General features: G+C 41.7%; 1 protein-coding gene across 1 annotated transcript in view; it reads left to right on the top strand.

Moving 5' to 3' along the window:
- The first annotated feature begins 6,408 nt into the window (after nucleotides 1-6,408).
- LOC129186104 (sodium- and chloride-dependent GABA transporter 2-like) overlaps nucleotides 6,409-20,907 on the top strand; it is a 48,520-nt gene continuing 34,021 nt past the window's right edge. The window contains exons 1-5 of the mRNA XM_054783986.1: nucleotides 6,409-7,725; nucleotides 8,077-8,261; nucleotides 8,464-8,598; nucleotides 16,181-16,321; nucleotides 17,994-18,081. Coding sequence (XP_054639961.1) covers nucleotides 7,718-7,725; nucleotides 8,077-8,261; nucleotides 8,464-8,598; nucleotides 16,181-16,321; nucleotides 17,994-18,081 — 557 coding nt within the window. The 5' untranslated portion in view covers nucleotides 6,409-7,717. The remainder of the gene's footprint in view (nucleotides 7,726-8,076; nucleotides 8,262-8,463; nucleotides 8,599-16,180; nucleotides 16,322-17,993; nucleotides 18,082-20,907) is intronic.

Below are 20,907 nucleotides of genomic sequence, written 5' to 3'. Positions count from 1 at the left end.
GCGGCGTGTGTGAGTGCTTCGTTGAGAAGCCTGATGGCCTGTGGGTAAAAGCTGTTTGCCAGCCTTGTGGTCCTGGACTTCAAACTCCTGTCGTGTCTGCCTGACGGTAGGAGTGTGAATAATGAGTGTTGTGGATGTGTGCTGTCCTTGATGAGGTTGTGTGTTCTGCGTAGGACTCTAGATTTATAAATGTCTTGCAGTATCCCAGCATTACAAATTTTTTTCTCGTAACATTGCAACATTATTCGTTTACCACTGGAACTTATTTCTCATAGTAATTTTTTATTCAAAAAAGTGCAACCTTATTGGTGTCACTTTACAACTATTTGCATTATGATTATTGATATTAAGTAGCATGTAAGGGCCTTATGCATTCCCATGATTGGCCAGCAGGAGGCGACTGGCCAGTCAAGGGTTTCATTGTACAAAATTACCTTACTTTTGTCACATGATGTAGTCACAGCTGTGACGGCATGTCACGTCACCGTGGGAGCGTGCAAATGTTAATTAGCTTTTGGAGCAACATTTTTGCTACTTCGTGAACTTGAACATGTGTTCTTAGGTGTGTGTGTGTGTGTGTGTGTGTGTCTGTGTTCAAGACGGCCTTGACACTTGCATGTGAACTTGTCATTTAAGACTCCAAACAAATGAAGTCACAGTGGCTTTGCCGCGTCTCCTTCCTTGAATGCAGCCCGTTTCCTTCATTCAGCATTCTTTCCACATTCTTTCCAAGAAGGCAGACAACACCTGCATGCATGCATGCCACTCAACAACCATCTGCAGCCCAGTCCCATCTTGCGGTAAATGTGATCATCTGAAATTTCCAGTTTCCAAGTGGAGTTTGCACAACAAACAGATTGCTGGCTGCTCATAAACACAGGCTATATTTAGTGTCGTGTTTAGTGTAGACTTTTACAGGGAGTTTGTAATAACACAAACATATTTTGCTTAAATCAGCAATAAAAGGGGGCAAAAATGTGGAGTCCACTGTGTGACGACGCGTGCATCTGTCCCCTTCGGGACCAAAATAGCCAATTAGCAGCCTCCTCTTAATTTAGCCAGGCTCAAAGCTCAGCTGTTTCCACCCTTCTAGCAACAAGAAGGACATTGATGAAACTAGTTGAAGGGTACGCTTCCGCTCAATATGTCTCAAACACACACCGTTTGCACTAACAGAACAAAGAAAAAGCTAAACTGATGATGTTAATGTGACGTTTTTTGTATTACGATTTTATTCTTGTAACGTTGCGGCTTTAAGGCTCAGTTATGCTACGGCAAAGTTACAGTTAGCCGGCCCATCTGGTGGCATCTTGATCCATTTAGAGCTCTTCGGCCGTGCAATTCTCGACTAAAACGCTAGGGGCAGTGTTTTCCTGACAGTGAGCAACCACATCATTTTCTCTGTGACTAAACATCGGCGACTGAAGCGACATCCACATAAAAGTACAGTCGCCCCTCGCTCCACGGCGGTTCGAACATCGCTCCCTCACTCACTCACAAAGTAACTCATTCAATACCAAAGACGTATATATACGTTTTTATAAACCCCAACGCCCAATCCCAAGGAGGTATTTATTTATTTATTTAAGGGTTTTTTTGCGTGAGAGGCAAAAAGAGGTGATGACGCAACTGCACAGTAAAATGGGACTTTTAAAGCAGGTTTAAGCCATAAAAACGGCCACAAGGTGGCAGAAGTGCATTTGGTTAGAGCTCGGCATGGATCATTTGCATGTAAAAACACACGGACTACGGCCCATTATTCGTCAAAAAAATGCATATGTAAACAAATGTTATATATTCTTGGCTCAAATTACGCATTTTCACGTATAACAATGTTCTAAATAAAGTACAATACAAATACAGTTTATGCAATACAACATGTTTATGAACTGTATTACACTGGCCACTAGGTGTCACTAGTAACATGTGCCAGACTTGACCTCCAACGATGGGCTTTTATTATTTTATAATAATTTATCTCACAACAGGCACAAAAATAACAATAATTTTAATAATAGTCACCATTGCCATCATAATAATAACACAGGCTACCGTTGTGGCTGTACTCCAGCTAACCCACGCAACTCTGAACCCCCGACATCACTTCCTGTCCACACGTATTGAAACACACACGAGCACAAATGTTATTTATGTCTCAAATGGCTTATTTTGTCTGATCAACTATATTGGGTAATAGGAGTGTAAAGGTGACTATAGGGGTGTTATTTCATATCTAGAGGGCTCTAATAATGGTACAAATTGTATTTAGAAAGTTACACACAAGTTTTCTATGCTATTACTACAAAAATATTCAGTTTATTAAAATTGAATCCTGCTGTGTGGAACTTCACTTATCGTGGTCGGGTCTGGAACCAGTTAACCACCATAAACAAGGGATTACTGTACTTTCTTCTAACATTACGGCTTAATTCCCGTACCATTACATTACGACTTTATTCTTGAAACATTGTACCTTTACTCTCACTATGTTACTGGTTTTTAAACCTAGTATTACATTTTTTTATTCTCGTAACATTACACCTTTGCATAGTATTGCAACTTTTTCCTCATCGTATTACGACTTTATTTGCCACACTTTGTGACTTTGTTCCCCAAAGGCACAGAGTGAACACTCTTCTTGCCTGTTTGGAGCGAGAGACGAGGAAAACAGACACGCATACACATGGCAATATATTCAGGCTGGCAAAATGATCCATTTCATTTGAATTCATTGTGTGATTAATTCATTTATTATCGTCCCAGGCTTAGTGCCCACAAGACATTTTTTTTGGGAATGAAAAATCTTGTCACGTTTTAATCTCGCGAGATCTCATGACACCCCCAACTAATGCATTTGTTCCCTTCCTGTGTTCAATATACGCCACTCACAAAAGGCTAGGGGTCCTGGACGAAGCCACCCGACTCTCCTCAGACGCCAAATGCTGTAGCACTCTTGCACAACCCGCTGCCCCCTAACAAGGACCCGAATGGCAAAACTCAAATGTCTGTGTGATCCTTGGATTGACCAACAATCTGCTGGTTCAATTATAATTGGCACTGAAACTGTCCTCTTCACCTTGAGAGATACCTTGTGTATCACCTTGAGATGTTACACGACATTGGGTTGACAATGACAAAAAACGGGACTGGACAAACGGGTTAGGGTTAGGGTTAGGTAAATGGATGCTACTATCTACTATAGTGTGTTTTGATGAAGTCTTATGCAGCGATCTTGTTTTGATCTCACAAATCTTAAGTAAGTTTGTTCAAATGTAGAATTACTGCAGCTTTTGTTTGACAACTAACACGGGGGCAGCTGTTCAACTACGATGGGGAAAAAAAAACACCCACACAAGTGGCACTGGTAGGTTGGATTACAAGGTTTATAGTTTGTGTACAGAACTTAATGTGCGGTTCCAATACTGCCACCTCCATATTACGTGTATTACAGTTCACAGTAGCGATGCCATAGTTTACAGTCTGATGGGCTTCTGGTTGCCCTGTTCTCGCAAGACCACTCTTCTCTAAACAAGAAATCTGTTCACTTTTTAATCTTGCGGGATCTTGTGACAGCCCTAGTAGTAACGCATCGATTCTTTCCAGCTGCAATAACTCTGCCCTTTTCTCTTTATTTACCATTGTTTGCTTGTGATGAAGGACGCTAACAAGCTAAATAGTCAACAAGAGTTGTGGTTGCTCACAGAGCTGACGTCACATCACGTGGTTAACACTGCCTGAGAGCTATAAAAGCACTTGTGGCCCATGGCTTGTTTTTTTTATTGGTCTGTGGCACATCGTAGAAATAAAATAGAACCCAAAAACGAAAAAAAGGCATAATGTAATGAGAAAAAGCTGAAATATTGATATTAATAATGTAAGCTATTAGCTTTTTAGGGTAACTAGCGAGAAAAAAGGGAACAGGACTGAATGCTGGAAGCAGGTGATGGAGAAACAACAGTCTGGTGACTAAGGTGAGTCCAGGCACAACTAATAAAGGCCTAATGAGACGGTTGCTCCCAGGTGTGACCAGATGGTTCCATCCAGACACGCCCTTCGGGTGCACTGCACCAGAGAGGTGACAGGCGGCAGCACAGTGGCACAAGCAACACACAAGTCCGCATCCTGAGGTCAGGATATCCGAATTACTAACAGAACACAATTTTGCATAGAATTATCTTGTAACATTGATTTCTAGTACAGTAATCCCTCGTTCATTGCGGTTAATTGGTTCCCGACATGAACGTGATAAGTGGGGAAAAAAAGAAACCGTAAAATTTGCTTAAATAAGCACATTTTTGGACTAATAATAGGACTCATTCAACCATGAAACAGCAATGATTTATGAATTAATATGCCTGTGAATTTTCTCATCCATCAAGGCCATTGTAGTGTCAGGGCATCGCATCGATCACAACCTCAACGGTCCAGTTGCGTTCGATTCAATGTCCTGAGAATTTATTTATATATTTTTGAAAAATTGAGTGAAGCCGTGAAATTTGAAGCACGATGTGGCGAGGGATTCAGTCGTCCCTCATTTATCGCGTTAAATTGCTTCTCGTGGTCGGGAACCAATTTACTTTGCATCAGGTTCCGCAAAGTAGTTTTTTTTTTTTTTAAGAAAATATATAATATATATAGAAAATATATCCTGATTTATTTATTTTTTTTGCATATTTATCACACTTAAATGTTTCAATCATAAAGCAAATGTGAATATACACAAAATGCAGTTTTTAAATAAAACTTTTTATTTTATAAAAAAATCCAGAAAAAGTGATTGCCCCCCTCGTTAAAACATAACTTAACTGAGATTAATTGAGATCTATCAGTCTGGAAAAGGTTATAAAGCCATTTGTTTGGGACTCCAGCGAACCACAGTGAGAAATGGCCAAAACATGGAACAGTGGTGAACCTTCCCAGGAGTGGCCGGCCAACCAAAATGACGACTCATCCAAGAGGTCACAAAAGACCCCACAACATCCAAAAAACTGCAGGCCTCACTTGCCTCAGTTAAGGTCAGTGTTCATGACTCCACCGTAAGAAAGACACTGGGCAAAAACAGCCTGCAAGGCAGAGTTCCAAGACTAAAACCACTGCTGAACAAAAAGAACATTAACACTCGTCTCAATTTTGCCAGAAAACATCTTGATGATCCCCAAGACCTTTGGGAAAATACTCTGTGGTCTGACGAGACAAAAGTTTAACTTTTTTGGAAGGTGTGTGTCCCATTACATCTGGTGTAAAAGTAACACCACATTTCAGTAAAAGAACCTCACACCAAGAGTAAAATATGGTGGTGGTAGTGTGATGGTCTTGGGCTGTTTTGCTGTTTCAGGACCTGGAAGACTTGCTGTCATAAGTAGAACCATGAATTCTGCTGTCTACCAAAAAATTCTGAAGGAGAATGTCCAGCCATCCGTTGGTGACCTCAAGCTGAAAGCAACTTGGGTTCTGCAGCAGGACAATGATCCAAAACACACCAGCAAGTCCACCTCTGAATGGCTGAAGAAAAAATGAAGACTTTGGAGTGGCCTCGTCAAAGTCCTGACCTGAGGCATGACCTTAAAAAGGCGCTTCATGCTGGGAAACCCTCCAATGTGGCTGAATTGCAACAATTCTGCAAAGATGAGTGGGCCAAAATTCCTCCCCAGCGCTGTAAGAGACTCATTGCAAGTTATCACAAACGCTTGATGGCAGTTGTTGCTGCCAAGGGGGGCCCAACCAGTTATTAGCTTTAGAGGGCAATCACTTTTTCACACAGGGGGCAGCTTTTTTTTGCCTTAATAATAAAAAGTTTCATTTAAAAACTGCATTTTGTTTTCAGTTGGGTTGTCATTGACTAATTGTTAAATTTGTTTGATGATCTGAAACATTTAAGTGTGACAAAAGTGAAAAAAAAAAAAGAAATCAGGAACGGGCCAAACACTTTTTCACACCACTGTTTTTGTTGTTGTGTTTTGTCTGTATTTCATACTGTTCTGTCCTGTCGGTTGTTAGAGCCTGTCAAAGATTAATTCCTGTTCTGCAACTGACAATAAAGGTTATCTGTCTATCAAGTAGGATTTGAAACTGTATTATTAAATAGAACATTTTTGTAGTTAGAGCATAGGAAACCTGTTTATGACTTCTACATATGTTTTCTCCCATTATTACAGCCATGTAGACATGAAATAACATAACCTTACAGTCACCTTTACACTCCTATTATTCTTTGTTTACACCACAATGCTAATGCGCAGGCTATGGGATCACTGCAGGGACACAGGAAACGGCCTCGGCTGTGTAGCATAGTAGCGAGCTAACTAGTTAGCCTCCAATTTATTTAGTGTAAACTTATGAAAGGGTTTCAAACTCTTGGACATGCCATGGCTGCCTCCATGCGGTGTTCAGCTCCTGTGATGTGACGTCATGTCTCGTCAATGTTTTGTGTCATTACTGATGCCTAGTGGGCAGAGTACCACATACAACTTGTGTTTCAATGTTTTTTGACTAACAATGGGCCACAGTCCACCACAAAACAGTGACCATTTTTTCATTATCTTTTGAAAAAAAACAAAACGCGTAGTTCGAACGGCGACGTAGCGGTAGACATTTTGTGAACTGTTTGTAAACTAGCAAAGCACGAGCTGATAACTGTAGAGTAGCCATTTTTGTGAATATGTGATATTTGTAATATATTTTTAAACATGCTTTATATGATATTCTGTTATATATTCATATCATATTAATATATATTAATTTAAGCCATTTTTGAAAATGTATTTCAGCCATAAAAATAACAACTTTATATATCTATTATGTAATGAATGCAAATGCATTACATGTACTTTTATTTTGAAATTATCAAACGGTGACGCAATAAGTATTTTCTATGAGTTATTTACTAACGATCCAAGTTGTTCTGTGTCATTTCCAAAGTAGGCTACTGATAAACAGCGGTGTGTCTATTAGACTGTAATAACCTAAACTCGAGTGTCTCCCAGCAGTTCATAACCAGATAAGCCGAACGATAAAGTGCAAGAGTTCAAGGGAAAAAGTTGACGACCATAAAAGCTGAAAAGAGGAAGTAAGCAGTAGGCTATAAAAAGAACCTGAATGTCGTGGGCTTTTAGGATAACATAGTTCATGATTAATCAAAAGAAAACGTGAAAAGTGATAAAAAGTAATATTTATGACAAGATAACATGTTGTCTAAATAAACCCCACGGATGTAAAATGGCACATCAAATGATGATAAAGATCAGCTATTCACCCCTGATGATGTTTGCATAGAGAAAAGACTATTGTCATTGTGTGTGTGTGTGTGTGTGTTTTTTTTTGCACAATTTACAGCTCAACACGGCAAATTCCCAGTTGGCAGATAAACGCAGCCTGTTTACAGCCACTGACATAACAAGGGACGGCTCAGCTGATTTGGTTTAGTTGTTAGCAACTGTGCTAATCTCAGTGACTGGAGCTACTCCTGTCTCAGTGGAAAAATACAGCAGGGAAGTGGTGTCTACCTTGAACCTTTGTCAGAGCCAAACAGTCTTTCAAGTGCGGCCGCATGGTGTGGAGCGCAGCGTCTCAGTGAGAGCGACCAGAGCGGCTTTGATACACACTCTGGCTTTGCTCATGACTTTTTGTTTGTACGGAGATCCTGTGGTGCATCCAGCCGAGAGGAATACTGATCACTTTGTTGTTGCTGTAAGCAACTCTCGTGGGAGGGGGCTCAGTGATGGAGGGGTAAGTAATGACTCTTTCTTGATTATCCACCATGCTGCCGGCTACATGTAAGACTTTTCATTCTGGGGAAATGCTGCCTCTATAAAACAAGTGCCGTGGCTCGCTCTGTGATGGGGAACACTTGTTGCAGGTGAAAACTTTCCATTTGCTGGTAATCCTGCCAGCTCAAGTTCAACCAATAAATTAACAAAGAGCCTGAGCCCTGCCAAATAGTAGTCAGCTGAGTGTTTGTCTCTTGAATGCATACGCCGTGCCACAAATATTTGTCAGTCCTCATGTAAAGCACTGAGACGGATGTTTGAGATCAGATTGCGCTCTATTTGTAATTAATCCCCTTTCCAATATGCCTAGGGAATTCCTGAAAGGAAGCAGCCGCGAAGCGCCGGCTCAAAGCGGCAGCCTGGTGAAGAAGACTCAGCTGCTGGACCGCGGCAAGTGGGCCAACAAGTTGGAGTTCCTGCTGGCCGTGGCAGGGACCCTCGTGGGCTTGGGAAATCTCTGGCGGTTCCCCTACTTGTGCTATAAAAACGGGGGAGGTGAGGCCAACTCCCACATGAGAAGCAGACTCATTCCGCCCGTGCTTTCTCATTTCCTGTTTCCTGCCAAGCGCAGCTAGTCATAATGTAGATTTAAATGATAAGGAAGGTGCTCTGAGCAGCGGAGTGCACAGGGTCAAGGGAAGTCCCCAAACTGAACCCCCACGTTGAAACTTCTAACTCTTCTTTTTTCTCTTTCCAGGGGCCTTTTTGGTTCCATACGTTCTATTTCTCCTGGCTTGTGGCATCCCCATGTTCCTCCTGGAGACAGCCATGGGCCAGTATACATCTCAGGGATGCATTACATGCTGGAGACACTTCTGCCCTTTGTTTGAAGGTTAGTATTGTGAAAAGAATTGAATTATTGAACAGGAAGTTACATAATTTAGCAGGTGTGCAACACGGCCCCGTCGTCGCCTCCTCAGTCTAACAATCGTCACCATAATTACAATTACATTACTGCCCAGAATGATTTATACAACAGACAAGCGCTTGCTGGTTCCCTTTGCTGGTCTGCAAAGGCATACAAAGGATGTGTCAAGAAGGTGTAAAGACTTGCATTCGGAGATGTGAATGAAAACTAGAAGGACTTTTGAAAATGGCTGACATTGATCTTATTGGACATTTTCAAGGAAACGCAATACAGTCGTCCCCCATGGTTCGATTATCGCTCCCTCGCTATATCACATTTTTTTCAGAAATGAATTATCGCTATTTTGTGACAAACTATGGTCTATTGTTAGTCAAAACGTATTGAAATACAAGTGATACGTAGTATTCTGGCCACTATGCGGCAGTAAACAAAGAATGGATCTAAAACAAAAACAAAACTCTCAGATTCTAAGATGTCGGTGCCCTGAGAACAAAAAGCCTTTAATTCCTTAAATAACAGTATTGTGTGAGCACCTGTGCGTTCTATCAGATACGATATTCAAACCTGAGCAACCCTGGTGCCTGACGGGACCAGGTGCCGCTCACACGGGACATTTTAATACTATAATTGTTGACGGCGGGTCGGCTGTAGCTTCTTCGGTTTCAGGGTCCTCAACATGTGCGCAGACAGCGGCGGCTTTGTTACTGCCTGCAAGCGTTGAATGAACAGACAATCGGCCATGATGGAAAGATTTTGACGCATCATGAGCGTGTCACCAAAGCATCCTGCTATTTTAAACAACAACATCACCTCACTTGTACTGTGCACCTATTAGGACATCAAAGTCCTTTTGCAGACACGAGATTGTATGCAAATGAACAATGGCAAAGCAAATAAGAATGCAAAGCAGACGGTCAGGCAGGAAATCACAGCAGGTATTAAATAGCAGGCATGGGTCCATTCTCGACATAAAATAGTTCATTAAAGGTCACCTATTCCGTAAAAAATGACTTTTTAAAGATGTTCTAACAGTGATATGTGTCTTGAGTGCCTGCTGGTAAGCACGAAAATCTCGTTTGCTCCACTTTTGATAGAACAGACGCTCAAATGCGCACTTCATGGTTGTGTCATGACTGATAAAGGAAAAACATCCCTCCTCAATGACATGATACCACCTCTGACTAGGGGTGGTCCAATCAGGGTTTTACGCTACCAATTCAGATACCGATCATCCATGAGTGGGATCGGCCGATACCAATCACGTGGATTAACTGTACATTTTTCAATTGATTTATTTGCTATTGGTCAGAGGCACCGTTAGACAATTCCACGAGCCCCTGGCAAATAGGTCAATATTAAAAAATAAACGTTTGGGCGGATTGTCATTTTTTTTTTTTTTGCCTTTATTTTTGTGAATCAATTTTTGTATTATTTGACACAAACCTGAATTCAATTTGATGCATGCTATGGAGTAAAGTGAATGTTTGGGAAAGATAACAAAGTTAACAGAAGAAAATAATCCAAATAATATCTTTATTAAATAGAAATCTGTGCTGCTCAACTTTAAACAAAAAAAAAATTCAGTGTATAAAGGCATAAAGTCTGAATTCAACAGTTATTCTAAGAGTTTGAAGCAAATTCTTTGACCCTTTGTGAGCTACACAGTCACCTGGCAAGCTAGGAGACCCCTGTGATAGTATCACCATCATAATACTTTGTGTTCTTTAAACAACCACACACAAATAGTATTTGGAGGACAAGACATCATTAGCATCATGACAACAAGACAGCAAAATTGTTCAGTGACACTTGAAAAAGTTAGTACATACCCCATGAACGTGATATCCACTCTCCGTGAGACAAAAAGGAGCTCTGAACTAACCACGTGCTTGTTTGTTTTAAAAACAAAATGTCACTTTGGTAAAAAGTCACATTTGGAGTCTAAGGACCAGAAGCTAGGTGGATAACGCAAGCTAGTGATGGAAAAATGTACATAAGTTATCACATGAAAACACATTTTTGCTATTCCACTTTGTTGATATTGTATATGTCTCTTTTAAGCTCACTTTTATTCATAGTATAGTTGACACTAAATGTAAATAGCAATCACATAATAACCACTAGTGCATATGAAAGCAAGTGGAAAAGTACTGAGCACACAAAAGTACTATATCCTTATATGGTTTGCTGGAATGTGAAACTGAAACTTATCTGTAAACAAAACTTATTTCTGAATAAAAAAGGCAGAGAGCGTGGGCGGCTCTTTGGGAGACTCCGGTGTTTTTGGAAGGCTTTGGGCTGCTAAGGACATGCTTCTTCCCCGTTTTGCAAAAAGCAATTTTCTGACTCCAATTGTGTTCTGTGATTCCTGTCTCTCTACTGGTGCGCGTCCTATCAGGATAACCCTAACACTAGTTAGCTAGCTAGCTGCCGCCAATGCAAAGTACAGACAGTGACAGGTAGGCAAAAGCGTGTAAACAAAGATGCAAGAATAGATGAACGGAGATGGGTTTGGTAAGGGAGTGATCAAACACGCTGGCATCAATTGGCATAGCCTGTGGCAAGCTCAATACGAGACGTGTCATTTTGTCAATTTTAGTCTTAGTCCAAGGAACATAGAGGAGCGTCTCTGATACATATCAGCGCATCAGGGTCTGTTCTAACTAGCAAAGAGGTAAGTTTTGAGTTGACTTTTAAATAGGGAGAGGGTGTCTGTCCCCCGGATTGTGGGGGAGATGGTTCCACAACAAAGGAGCCTGATACTGTATGTACAATATATGGCAGTTATTCTGTTGGACAATTGCAAAGTTACAGTGTAAAGCAGAACCTTGGTTAGTGTCATTAATTTGTTCCAGAAGGACTGACTCTGACCGAAACAGTTAGAGTTAATAATTTTCCGTAATTGTTGAAAAATACTCTTGTATAAAGGACAAGATGGCGGGTACAAGCAGCCGAAATGAGTTTTCGCCATAGAGTGTCTGGGCTCTCCCTTAGAGATAAGGTGAGAAGCACTGTCATCCCGGACGACCTCGGAGTAGAACCGCTGCTCCTCCGCATGGAGAGGAGCCAAATGAGGTGGCTTGGGCATCTGGTCAGGATGCCTCCCGGACGCCTCCCCGGGGAGGTGTTCAGGGCACGTCCAACCGGTAGGAGGCTTTGGGGAAGGCCCAGGACACAATGGAGAGACTATGTCTCTCAACTGGCCTGGACAAAGTGGCCGGAGAGAGGAAAGTCTGGGCTTCCCTGCTTAGGCTGCTACCCCTGCGACCCGACCTCAGATAAACGGTACAAGATGGTTGGATGGGACCTTTAAACAGTGCTGTCAACGTTTTTGCTAAGTAGATGATGACACAAAAATACTTACTAGAGAATCTCAACTGACCACACCCGTAATTTTGTAATAATAAAAAAAATGTTGTAGTACTTTGCGCCAAACAATCCGCTATCTCGTGTCACAGTCATTCGACATGACACTGCCTTGGCGCCACTGTCAAGAACCTTGCAGTTATCTTTTGAAGGGCTGTCTTCTCAATAAAACTCAAGGATAGCCACGCTTCATTTTTCTAGTTTTGAACTGGTGTGTTAAGTACAGCGCTACTCCCAAGTTCAACTCCCCGTTGAACCGAGGCAACTGGACTGGGTCCACAATTAGAATAATAAAGATGAAATTTGCACCTCCGTGTGTAGACGTGTGAGACGTCTGTTGATTACTTCATCTTTGCCACGGGGGAACAACAGTGAATCAGGAGGGGAGCTTAATGTCAGTTGACTGATGTCTATGACATCTACAAAGTGACGTTTATGCCATGGACCCACACTACCTTTGCAATGGCCGGTATCTCACGATCAACGCTTTGGGCACCCTTGTTGTAATTGCTTTCAAACCAACGGTCCTCCCTATCCAGAATTGGGACCTTGTTGTCCTCAAAGGAATGTCCCTCCTTTTTGTCATGCAAATGAAAAACGATGACTCTGGGCCAGAACAAACTGCTTTCCCACGTTGTGCCATGCGTTTGTATAAGGGCTGCTTGGTCTCGCCAATGTAGGGGTCATGGCACTCCTCACTACACTGAAACAACATTGCTGAGTCTGCTTCCCGGGATTTTGTTTTTGGGGTAAACCAGCTTTTGTCTGAGGGTGTTAAAAAGGTGAACAAATCAATGTTAAGTTTGGAAACATCTCAAAAAGAAGGGATACTCCTTTGAGGGCCGTGATGCCCAACTTGTGGATACGGAGGATCGCTTTTTTTAAAGACTTGTGAAAGAAGCCATCTATGTCAAAGTAGGATTGCCCTCTCTAAACAGAGGAGGAGGTTTGCTCCCACTACCTATCGTCTGATTACAACAATGTCCTGACATCTCTCCCCCAAAGACTGTCTCATTCCACAGGATGAGCTGTTTTGTCATTGCTTTCTGCCTATCCCCTAAAGTTAAAAATCACAGTGATGACTAATCTGCTCAACCAGTGTTGGCTTATGTCCCGACTGCAATTCTGGAAGATGTTAAATAGTACCTCATAGTACCTGGTTTTGCCAATGGAAACGCACCAATCGCAAGGTGAGCCGTGCCAAGCCAAGCGCAGTGGAGAAGTGTGTCGTTATAGACTCTAAAAATACTGTAGTGGAGGCTGTCATGATGGCTGTAAGTATTAGAAACAAGCCGTTTGGGGCCTGAAGAAGAAAATATAATGCATAATGCTGTATGTAAGCCTGATGCACCGCTAATGCTAACTCTGCTGGGGTGCAGTGAGGCGAAGTGGAAGGTTCAGTCCACAGAGGGGAAAGAACTCCCCATTAGAAAGATGTTCAGTTGCTTCAAGCCTTCTCTCTAAGGGATTATTACCAGTGCTGGGGATGCAACTGTTGGTTGGTTGTGTGCCCGTGTGTGTGAAAAAACAGAAAAAATCTAGCAAACTCTGTGGATGAGTCCAACATGGGTCAAAAATATATCTTAATTCATTCGGGAGTAGATTCCAAAGCTTGAAATAAATTGTAATATTGTAATTATTTCCATGGTGAATTTTGCATTCATTTAAACAAAGAGTCATCTTTGTCGTCTTCTTCATTTTTTGATTATTTCCCCATCGTAAGCTGACTTTGGCTCCAGCTGATATAGTAAAATTTGCGTCATGCTTCCCAAGCATGATGTAATCTACAGCTGGTGCTAATTGGACTTTTTTTTGCAGACCTTGTAAGTATTTTTATTTATTTTTTGATGTTTTAGTTTTTTTTAGATTATTAATTGAATACACATTTTAATCCACAGGTGATCGGTCGATTGACTGGAAATGAGCCTCAATTTATCCGATTTTTGTCGGTTTGGATTTTGAAAAAAATAATAATAAAGGATTTGCAAATTAATTAACAAATTACATGATTTATTACTACTTTATTGTTAAATTATTTTGACAATATTTAGATTTTTGTAAAAAACAAAAAAAATTTTACTTTTTTGTTTGTCCTTTTTCTGAATGTTTTTTGTGTTTCTTAGCACAATAATGATGAATAATGAAATAACTTAAAATGATATATATAGAAAATTTTCAATCAAATGGTCTCAACCTGGGACCCACATATTCAAATGGTCATAATAATCACAATCTACTTTTATTTAAATCATTTTTTGGTTTTATAAATGTATTATTATTATTATTATTTATATATTTATTTCAGTCAAACCAAGCAAATGTATTTGTTTTTTAAAAATTGCTTGTCACCTTTTGAAACATTAATACACATAATTACATGTCCAAAGTGCATTTTCGAGGAATTTATTACGGCATTTTATCAAAGAAATGAGGAGAAACATGATTTTCTTTTGGAGATTCATAAACGATCAGTCTAATTGCATGTACACAAAATCCATCCATCCATTGACTTTCTATGCCACTTATCATCACGAGAGTCGCGCCGGTAGTGTCACGCTAGGTGAGTTAGCCCGCATGACAGTTTGGTTTATTTTCACTTTTTTATGCCTGAGTTCTTGTTTTATGCCTTTATTTGTAGTATTTCCAGTTTTGCCTGCTCTGTTTCTGTTTCACTCACACCTGTTGCAAATTTGAGTTGTCTTTCTATTTAGTTCAGGTGCGTGCTGCTTCTGTTGTCGTTGCATTGTATGGTTTAGTGCCACACGCTACCGCAAGCCTGTCATTCCTGGATTCCTTCCGTTGCATGGTGGCTATTATTTAAAAATAAACATTTTACCTGCACTTGGGTCCTGCTCTCTGCATACTGGGGTCGCCGCCACAACACCACCATGCCAACACGTGACAAGTATGCTGGAGCCTGTATGCATACAAATAATGCATCAATTAAAATTAAAAATCCAAATTGCACTAAATAAGACCACAAAATGAAATATTTCATTTATAACTGTGAAATGAACATACTGTATACCTCAATTATATTTTTTAAAAATGCATATTTTGATGTAATTTTTGATCTATGCGATCAATTTAACCTACAGTTTGCTGAGAACATTGTGATGAATTTGACATACAGTATGTGTTCATAACATTTTGGATTTTTAAAAATCTATTTTTAATCAATAAGTGCTTTTGTGGTGGGGTTCTGTTTGAAATGTATGATTCTACATTTATCTGATTTTCTTAGAATGTTGCATTGAATTTGACATAAAAATCGAACCATTTTTGAAGTCTCAATGAAAGTTTGCGATACATCATAAAACTTTACTGATCCCGAGAGTGTAATTTCAAGGGAGCATTTAAAGTTGAAGTGGAGGAAGGCTTTTATTGTTGCCATGGCTTTATATGAAGAGTTCAAGCACATTTCCATTGTTGTGCATTTATGTGGCTGTGAATTGGCAAACAATAGCGGACAAAGGGTGGCCTGTCGGTCTTGGTGGTGGTGCGTTACTGTTTTTTTTTTCTATTCTTAACAAGCCGACAACGTGCAAGTCTGTCAACACTCCTTTTGACTTTTCCCATGTGTGGCGCTCGGCCCAAGTCCATTCCTTCCTACTGAACACATAAATGTTTTTAATGGGCCTATTAATATGGTACAAGATTTTAGAAATAACTAAAATGGCTGGGGCCTGTTTTTAGCAATTGGTGACGCTCATAAATAGTGCACTTGTTACACGACATGTGACATGTGATTCGAGGAGGTTATTTACGGCAGCAGGATGGCGTCCAAAACAACGCTGTGTGAATTACACAAAACATGTCACCTCGCTATCAGTCGTGAGGTTTTCACAGCAATGTACTAAAGGGAATATCAGACAGGACGTACCAGATTGAAAACGTTCATTATTGTTGACAAACTAGACATCACCAGCTACAAAACAAGGCCATCCAAGTGAGTGAAGGCCGAGTGAAACCTGATGCCTCAATGACGCAGTTTTCAGGCGCATTTATGTGGTTTCTTTCCTTCTTGTATGTCAGCAAGATCTGAACTTCAACCTTGTGGTCATCACTTAACGTGGGCAGGTGTGCGCCAGATGGCACGGCGAGAGACAAAGCAGAACCACGCAATGCAGTTAGCACGTGGCTTGCGTCAGCCGTAAACTGACCCACCTTGTCTCCTCAGGGATTGGCTATGCAACCCAGGTGGTGATTGCCTACGCCGCCGTGTCATACATCGTCATCCAGGCCTGGGCCTTTTTCTATCTCTTCTCGTCATTCAGTGCCGAGGTTCCGTGGGCCAGCTGCAGGAACCCCTGGAACACAGGTAAAGTACACATGTCTATCTGTTTAGGTTACTCGACTACTCCTGAACCGCTGCACACAAAAGGGTGAAAATTTGTCAAAACAGGCACCCCTGTTGACTTTGCTGACAAGCACGTGTGTGAAATTCGAGCAAGATTGGTTGGAAAAACTCGATCAATTTGTCTAATGATTACATTATAGAACTTTGAGTGTATACACTCCTGATAAAAATTTTGAGAATTTTTAATTTATTTGCAAGAATTTACATTTTGCACTGTTGGGTTTTAAGGAGGTTCTCAGTAGAGCTTCAAAATGCAAAAAGAAAAAATGAGTGAGACAAAAAACATTTTGAGTAAGCATTTTATTGCAAACAAGCATTAAAGTAAGATAGGCTGACTGTTGCTGAATGAAAACCTGAAACCCTTCGTGGGAATGTTGCGCCAGGTGGTGAAGATGGCTTCACGGAGGGAATCCACTGTCTGGAACTGATACCCATTTTTGTAAATTTCCCTTACCATCCATCCCCAAATGTTCTCCATTGGATTTAGATGAGGGGAACACGCATGATGGTCCCAAAAGAGTGATGTTATTCTTCTGGAAGAAGTCCTTTGTCAGGCGGGCATTGTGAACTGCAGCGTTTTCCTGTTGAAAAAGCCAGTCATTACCACACAGACGAGGGCCTTCAGTCATGAGGGATATCCCCTGCAACATCTCCACGTAGCCAGTTGCCGTTTGACGCCCCTGCACAACCTGAAGCTCCATTGATTCATTGAAGGATCATGATGGCGTCCTCTCCACTGTGCCGTGTGGAAAACATTTTAAGTGGGATCTCCTTGTCATGTCAGTAATGCTGGAAGCCATCAGGACCGTCAAGGTACATTTTTTTCTCATCAGAGAATAAAACTTTCTCCTACTTTTCAATGTCCCATGTTGGGTGCTCTCGTGCAAATTCTGAACGGGCAGTTTTGTGGCATTGAAGGAGATAAGGCCTTTTGAAGATTTTTTTTTCTTCATAAAAGCCTTGTCTCGCAGATGCTCTCTGATGGTTATCGGACTGCACCCGGCACCAGTAACAATTTCATTGTTACTCTCATTTGGGCCAAGAATAGTCCCATGTCTTGACGGACAGCCAATGGGATCCTCCGGCTCAGGGCCGTGGTTTTGGGTCTACCACTTGACTTTTTGGTTCAACGAGCCTCAGAATGTTTGAAGAAGTTTCACATGACTGTCTCACTGCGTCCAACCTTAGCAGCAATGGTGCTGCGAGAGGTCTCGCTTATGCAGTTCAACAATCCCACTGCGTTCAAAGAGAGAAAGCTTTTTTGCCTTTGCCATCAAGAGATCTGAGACCTCATCCAGAGACTTGACACAAAATGACATTGAATCCACATTTTTGCAAAATTTGTCTTCTAAAGGCTGTGGTCTTAAACTTTTGATCAGCCTGAAGAACAGCCTATTTCACTTTAATGCTTTGCAATAAATTGCTCACTCAAAATTTTTTTTGTCTCAGTGCCATCTTACATCTTTTTGCATTTTGCTCTACTTGGAACCTCCTTTTATGATCCAACAGTGCAAAATGTACCTTTTTCAACTGGTCTTAAAATGTTCACTTTATCAAGTACGATTGTCTCTCAAGTTTTCACTTATCACTCATTTATCTGATTGTTTTTTTTTTTTCTGTTTTGTTTCTTTAGAAAACTGCGTCGAATTTGACAAAAAAAACGTGTCATCCAATTGGACAGCAGCTGCAAACGCGACCACTCCTGCAACGGAATTCTGGGAGTATGTTTAACTTGATATTTGAATGTCATTTGTCATCACGCTCAGTTGTCATATATATCTTAAAAGCAAACATGACACAGTGCAGGTCAATATGCATTGCAATTCATTTTAAAAATGAAATTAACACTGGAGAAAGAAGCTGGAAAAGTGACGCACAGGAGTCCTGCTATTAATACACCAGTCAAAGCTCTTGTTCTGCATTTCTTCATTTTAGAAGATTAAGATTTAACAGCATGTAAGATGGCTGCTTATGCTTCAATTGACAGAATCCCTGCAAAGTAAATGTGCTCACATTTTCCAAAGGATGCAAAGTAGGAACAGACTTTTAAATCAGTAAGTGAATGGCTATAATGTAGGAAAAGATACAGTCAAGTTTCATTCAAATTCGGAATTAATTGGACCGGATTTTTAAAGTTCCGTTAACGATGAAGCATCAATTAGACATCACAACTTCACATCATATAATGGAAATATAATATTCTGACAAATGTCATCATCAGTGCATAGATAGAACTCATTATAAGAATCCTAAACTGTTTTCCAAAGCTAGTGAAATGATACACTAGGAGCAGTATTCTGTATCTGCTGAAGATCTATGGGTCAGACAGGATCCAGTCTTACCAATTTTAAAAGCAAATTTGGTTGAGATTTAAAGGAAAACTGCCCTTTTTTAAATTTTGCCCATCATCCATCATCGTCTTTCGCTTTACTGTGTGTTCGAAAGGTATAAAAAAACACTAAAAAAGAGGCAGCTAAGAATGCACGTCCGCCTGTAAAGCCTTCTGAAAAAAAACAACGCACAATTTACATAATGTGACCAAACTGCAGTGACATTATTATTATTAACATTGTTTCACCCGAGAACTACGTTACTGGCGTAGTGACACCTCGCCACACCACACTAGCTACTAGCCGGCTAGCAACTAGCTTCACAACACACACTCGCTCACAATCAGGCCACTACCGGAAGGTAACACTACAAATTGGAGCTGCTGTCACTGCTGTTGTTTTGTTTTTTGTTGTTGGTTTTTTCGAGTTTGGAAGAGTTAACGCTAGGTGTAGCGTTCCTTTCTAACCACACGCTCACTCAGACTGAGCAGGTTCTGATACACTGTTTTGAGAATACTGACCAGGGGTGCATTGTGACAATACAGAAGAAATGGTCACCTGCACCACGGACGACATCAACGTCTGCATGGATGCTGTTGTGCCAGTGAGGGCTGTACGCTGCTTTGCTAACAACAAGCCCTGGATAACATGTGACATCAAAGACCTTCTGAACCTGAAGAAGAAGCCTGTCAAAGACGTGGTGACACACAAGCACTTAAGCAGGTACAGAGGGAACTAAGAGTCCAGCTAAGGGCAGCAAAGGAGCAGTAGAGAATGAAACTAGAAGCAAGGATGCAGAACAAAAACATGAAGGAGGTGTGGCAGGGAATGAAGACTGTCACGGGCTGGGGCTCAAAGAGTGGTGCCCACATTGAGGGGGATGTGAGGTCAAACCAGTTTAACCAGTTTTTTAACAGGTTTGACCAGCCCATCCCACACACAGCTGCCCCCACACAAGTCACCAGCACAGAAGGGGACACCTTTCCTCAACCTCACCCCCTTGAACAATCCACAATAACAGCAGCTCAAGTAAGTGCGGAGCTAAGAAGGCTGCGCCCCAGCAAAGCAGCAGATCCGGATGGAGTAACACCTCGCCTTCTGAAAGCCTGCTCGTAGGAGCTGGGAGACCCTCTACAGCGCATCTTCAACCCGAGCTTGGGGTTGGGGAGGGTTCCACAGCTGTGGAAGACGTCCTGCATTGTTCCAGTCCCAAAGAGACCACATCCTGGTGAGCTGAATGACTTCAGGCCAGTAGCCCTCACATCACGTGATCACCTGAGGCCCACAGATCCACCACACACTCGACCCTCTGCAGTTTGCATACCGGGAGAAAGTAGCAGTTGAGGACGCCATCATCTTCTTGCTCCACCGATCTCAGGCTCACCTGGACAGAGGTAGTGGTGCTGTGAGGATTACATTTTTGGACCTTCAGTGCCTTTAACACCATCCAGCCTCAACTCCTCAGGGACAAACTCCACAGATGGGAGCAGGATCACACCTGGTGGCATGGATCACAGATTACCCTAATGGCCAACCCTTAGTGCGTACGACTGGGGAACTGTAGGTCTGACACTGTGACCAACAGCACGGGAGCACCGCAGGGAACTGTGCTCTTTCCTGTTCTGTTTACCCTGTACATGTCCAACTTTCAGTACAACTCGGAGCTTTGCCATATCCAGAAGTACGCGGACAACACGGCCATCGTGGGATGTATCAGGAATGGACAGGAGCATGAGTACAGAAAACAGATCCAGGACTTTGTCAACTGGTGCAACACAAACCACCTGCGCCTCAACACCACCAAGACCAGGGACATGGTGGTGGACTTTAGGACACACCCAGGACCTGTTCTCATTAAAGGTGACAGTGTGGAGGTGGTTCACACTTACAAATACCTGGGAGTGCCACTGGATGACAAACTGGACTGGACTGCCAAAATAGATGCTCCGTGCAGAAGAGGACAGAGCCGCCATCCTTCAACATATGCAAGAAGCTGCTACAGATCTTCTACCAGACTGTGGTAGATAGTGCACTTCTGTAGGCAGTAGTGTGCTGATGGAGAAGCCTCAGGAAGAAGGACGCCACAGGCCTGCACAAATTGGTGAGGAAGGCAGGCTCTGCCATTGGTACTGAGCTGGACAGTCTGACATTTGTGGCAGAGCAAAGGACACTGAGGAGGCTCCTTTCCATCATGGACAACCAGCATCATCCAATGCA

Source organism: Dunckerocampus dactyliophorus, chromosome 8 (assembly GCF_027744805.1).
Source record: "Dunckerocampus dactyliophorus isolate RoL2022-P2 chromosome 8, RoL_Ddac_1.1, whole genome shotgun sequence".
NCBI lineage: Eukaryota > Metazoa > Chordata > Actinopteri > Syngnathiformes > Syngnathidae > Dunckerocampus > Dunckerocampus dactyliophorus.
This window is presented reverse-complemented; position numbering and strand designations above follow the sequence as displayed.